At 34.0% G+C, this 4,641-nt stretch overlaps 1 protein-coding gene across 1 annotated transcript; it reads right to left on the minus strand.

Moving 5' to 3' along the window:
* Nucleotides 1–205: 205 nt before the first annotated feature.
* On the minus strand, nucleotides 206–751 carry LOC141480204 (uncharacterized). The gene has a single exon (XM_074170096.1). It carries the CDS (start codon nucleotides 749–751, stop codon nucleotides 206–208), a length of 546 nt encoding a protein of 181 aa, XP_074026197.1.
* Between the last annotated feature and the right edge of the window lie 3,890 nt (nucleotides 752–4,641).

The raw sequence follows: 4,641 nt of genomic DNA on the forward strand, positions 1-4,641 counted from the left end.
TTTTAAAGTGCCCTTATTTTAATGCAACAAAATTAAACAGTGTGTCTTGAATATGAGATATAACGTCATCGATAATTTTTTTTAAATGACAACCCTTTTTTTTAATGACTTCAACAAGTTACACATGCCTGCCAAATTTCATATTTTTACTCCTTGTCCTTTGAAAGATATTCAACATTATCTGATTCAAAAAATGAATTCAAAATCAATAGTCTTTCGTTAACAAGTATTCAAAATGTCCATTTACTAACTGACAATACCCTAAACGTAACTGAAACTCGTTTTGAACATTTCTGATTACTTCGCCAGAAATTAGCCTACACTCTTGTCTTATTCCTTCTTCTAAATCCTCAATATTTGCCGGTTTGGTTTTAAAAACTTTGCTCTTCAAGTAACCCCATAAGAAAAAGTCCAAAGGTGTTGAATCCGGAGACCTAGGTGGCCATTCATAAGGTCCTCTTCTGCCAATCCATCTGCCTGGATATACATCATTCAGGTACTCACGGACAGGTCTTGCAAAATGAGAAGGCGCGCCGTCCTGTTGAAACCAGATGTTTCTATTTGGCACGTCAGCTTCTATAGAACAAGGGAACAAAATAGCCAAATTCGGAACTAGGTCCTTCTGCAAGAATTCTAAATATCTTGCTCCAGTAAGATTTTCTTGGAAGAAAATCGGTCCTATAACTCGATCACCCACGATCCCTGCCCAAACATTGACTTTTTCTGGATGTTGAATGTGGCCTTCGCTCATCCAGTGTGGGTTTCTGTCTGCCCAATAACGACAATTTTGACGATTTACCACACCATTCAACAAAAACGTTGATTCGTCAGAAAATATAAGTTTTCTTTATGCGTACAACATTCCTGTCTAGTAGATCCATCATTTTTTCGCAAAACTGAAGTCTTCCATCTGGATCAGTAAGTTCCTGGAGGATTGTTATTTTATATGGATGACATTTTGCAGCTACAAGAACTCTTGCCACTGAAGACTGGCTAATTTCGAGTTCCCGAGCTATCTGCCTAGTGGGGACATGGGGATTTTATTCGACAGAGAGAAGAACATTTATTTTGATCTCTTCACTGAGCGCACTCCGACGATGTTCATTTGTTTTTCTTAAATGCCCATTTTTCCAGAATTCTGAGATACAAGTCAGAATTCTGAGATACAAGTCAGAATTCTGAGATACAAGTCAGAATTCTGACTTGCAAGTCAGAATTCTGAGATACAAGTCAGAATTCTGACTTGCAACTCAGAATTCTGAGATACAAGTCAGAATTCTGAGATACAAGTCAGAATTCTGACTTGCAAGTCAGAATTCTGAGATTCAAGTCAGAATTCCGACTTGCAACTCAGAATTCTGAGATGAAAGTCAGAATTATACAAATCGAAAAAAATATTTTTGTGTGGCCCTTCAACGCTTTCGTACAATAGACACATTTTCAAAATTCTGAAAATTTCGAAAATGATAAAGGATGTTTTTTCAAAATGTCAACCGTATTGAAAAAACACAGTATTAAAAATTATATTTTGTTTAATCATGAGGTTCTTTTCTATGCAATATTTTCTAATACAACAAGTTATTGACTAATTGACTCTTCAGATTATTCAATTACGCAGTAACTTTTCTCTCTATCTTTCTCTCTAGTTTCTCCTCCTGTTACACCGTATCTCCGCTGTATTGTGTAACAAACAGCAGCTTCGTCCTTCGTTAGATCGTCTTGCTTTGCGCAATAGCTGTAACCTATTTTGCTTATTCTTCTTCATTCGCTTATTTTTTTACTTGCTGTCTCATTATCTTTTTTGTTTTTGTGTGTGCTCACTGGAATTGAGGTTAATAAATTATAATTAGTTGAGGTTTTATGGATTTTTTTTTAATATCTAAGATTCTAGAGAATTTTAAACCTTCTCCATTCCTCTACATCTTTATATTAGTGTATGCCAATTAGCTCTTCGATATATTTGTAGATTAAGTTTCTTCATGTCTAGAAGAGCTGAAATTCCGGTTTCGGTTCAATTTTTTCCAATTTAATTTTTTGTCTGAAAAACTCCTTGTTTTTGCTTCCATTCTCTTGGCTTCAATATAATTTTCTGAACTTGTGTTTATTTTGAAATGAGCTATGATTTCATTTGTTGACATTCATTTTCCCACCATGGTGATCTGTCTCCCTTGATTTCTTTCACTACAGGAAAAACCTTAAGGTGATCTTAGAGTAGTGCCTATGCGGAATTAGCGATTCACGTTGGATTTGAATCGCTCGAGATTACATTCATTCGGAAAAACCTTCTCAGGAAGTTCATTTCACTTGAACGCAGTTCTCCAAATGAAAGAGTTCTTGAACACTGTAGTCCGAGGTGTACTGAGCTGAACCTCAAAACGATGAGCAGCCACAGTCCGTCGCGTATTTATGATATGTACCGCTCTTGATGGAATCAAATGTGCCAAGTCACTTAAACACCTCCCGTAAAAATATCTATGAAAGAGAGACAAAACTCCAATCTTTCTTCGATGTTTCAGACTATCAAGGTTGCAAGTGATGTTCGTATCTGATCTGAACTTTATAAAGCATCAAAAGTTATTTAGGTGTAAACAGTTTTTTGATTAGGGACAGTTTTTCAAGCTTGTAAGAAGCAGCATTATTTGTAATTCCAGTGACATGATTGTGCCAAGACTTATTGATGTCCATTTTAACCACCGACAAACTTATCGAACCAGAAAGTGGAATTGTCTGTCCTGACATTATTATACCTATCCGGTTCAGAGATATTCATCGTTTTGGAGAAAACCGATGCCTGGATTTTTGTGGCATTGAATTTGAATCTGGTTACAGGTGCATCCGTAACCGATGTCCTGGAAATTAAAATCATTTGGTCGGGAAATTATTTTTGCTTTTCATATATAGGAAGTAACTTGCGAAGGCGTTACACAGGTGCCTGATGGTTTTACATCATAAAAAAATGAGAATTAAAACTTTCTGTTTTTTTGTTTTACTGAAATTCTGGTGACTGTAGGTCTCTATATCGACTTGTTGTTTCGTACATTTGTACTAGTTCAATCATTTTAGTTATTGTATGTTTAGTCATTTTGTAAAGTCTTCGTAAACAGTTTTTATCGAAGTTTGTTAGATATATTCTGTCATTCTCTCCATTAGTTTTTCCTACTGTATTATTTGTCTGATTTAATGAACTTTTCGGTACAGTTTCTGTGCTTGTTCATGACTCATAATATGGTTTGAAACTGTTCCAATTTTCAGTTGAGATACTCTACTTTCCGAATTCATAAGAATGTTATTTATTTCTTGTCTATTACGAGTATATCCCTTGTTTACCTTCCGATATATATCGATATATATATATATATATATATATATATATATATATATATATATATATATATATATATATATATATATATATATATATATATATATATATATCGATGACCGCCTGCCCGGTATTGACGATGCCCAATATGCTGACAAGTATGACAAGTATGACGTAACGTATCGTCAAATTCTGTTTCAAAAGCAACCTCACGCTAGTTTTGATTCATCGTAAATACGTAATCGTTTCAACGCTAGAATGAATGAATTTGAATCACAGACGAATACGTTTTGAATACATGAGCGCCAGAAAACACCTCTTTTCTTTTAATGTATATCCTTCGAGGGTCCAAACACAAATCTCAGTTGGTCCTTTATTACACTTGCGTGGATACACTAAAGTACAATTTCGTATCAGTAGGTAATAAATTGTCAGAAATCTTCTGGCATTAAAACGAAAATATTGTTGTCACAGTTGTGATTCTATATAGTTAGTATAATTCCTCTACGCCACTGCAAGAGACAAATTGAGAAAAAAACGTCAGTCATTTCTAAGAATTTAGTGCCTACTTTTTTTGTAATTATAGTATAGAATTTTTTTTTTCAGATCGTTAGAGACCCAACAAACATCAAAGATCATTCCGTCTCATTCACATATCAGAAAAAACGATTCAGTAGTTCAAGTTTTGACATTTCTAAACATAAAGATTAAATAAAAAAAATCTTCGTCTTAGATATAGAAGAAATCTGGGTTGGTAAGATGAATCTTGGTAAATTCTCGATGGATTCCTTAAATTTATATAAAACAATATGCAGAAGTAACGCCGAATCCAATGTAGATATCATTTTCATTTCATCAGTTGACCCAGAAAGTAAGGAAGTAACGGTGTTTGTGAAATAATTATGATAATGATAAAAATATGTTCATTATTTATCATTTCTACAAAACACAAAAGTTGTAACTGATCATATAAAGTAATAATGCATGGAAAAATACATGAAATGTTCATGGTAAATAAATTGGAATCTGGTTTAGGTAACAGTTGTGAAGTGTTTTTCCACCGGTTCTAAGAAAGTTCTGAATAACGATTTAGGTGAAACTTTTTGATTCTAGAAAATCGTACTGTACCTAATTCTCCTAACGTCAAATTCCACTACGTTTTATTCTCATCACAACGAAACATTCATATATGGAATAAATCTGAGTTTGAAAAAAGTTCGTATTTTAATGACGTCAGTGGACGAGACGTAGTGAGAATTCAACGTAGAGAGAAATCGATGTGGGAGAAATTTAACGTAGTGGGACATTTATCATCAGAG

Source organism: Leptinotarsa decemlineata, unplaced genomic scaffold, assembly GCF_025532065.1.
Source record: "Leptinotarsa decemlineata unplaced genomic scaffold, Ldec_3_MD MMD2_P_RNA_scaffold_6, whole genome shotgun sequence".
Lineage (NCBI taxonomy): Eukaryota > Metazoa > Arthropoda > Insecta > Coleoptera > Chrysomelidae > Leptinotarsa > Leptinotarsa decemlineata.

Bases quoted from the DNA above. Each gene is read 5' to 3' on its own strand.
- LOC141480204 (XM_074170096.1), bottom strand. From the start codon at position 751: ATGAGCGAAGGCCACATTCAACATCCAGAAAAAGTCAATGTTTGGGCA.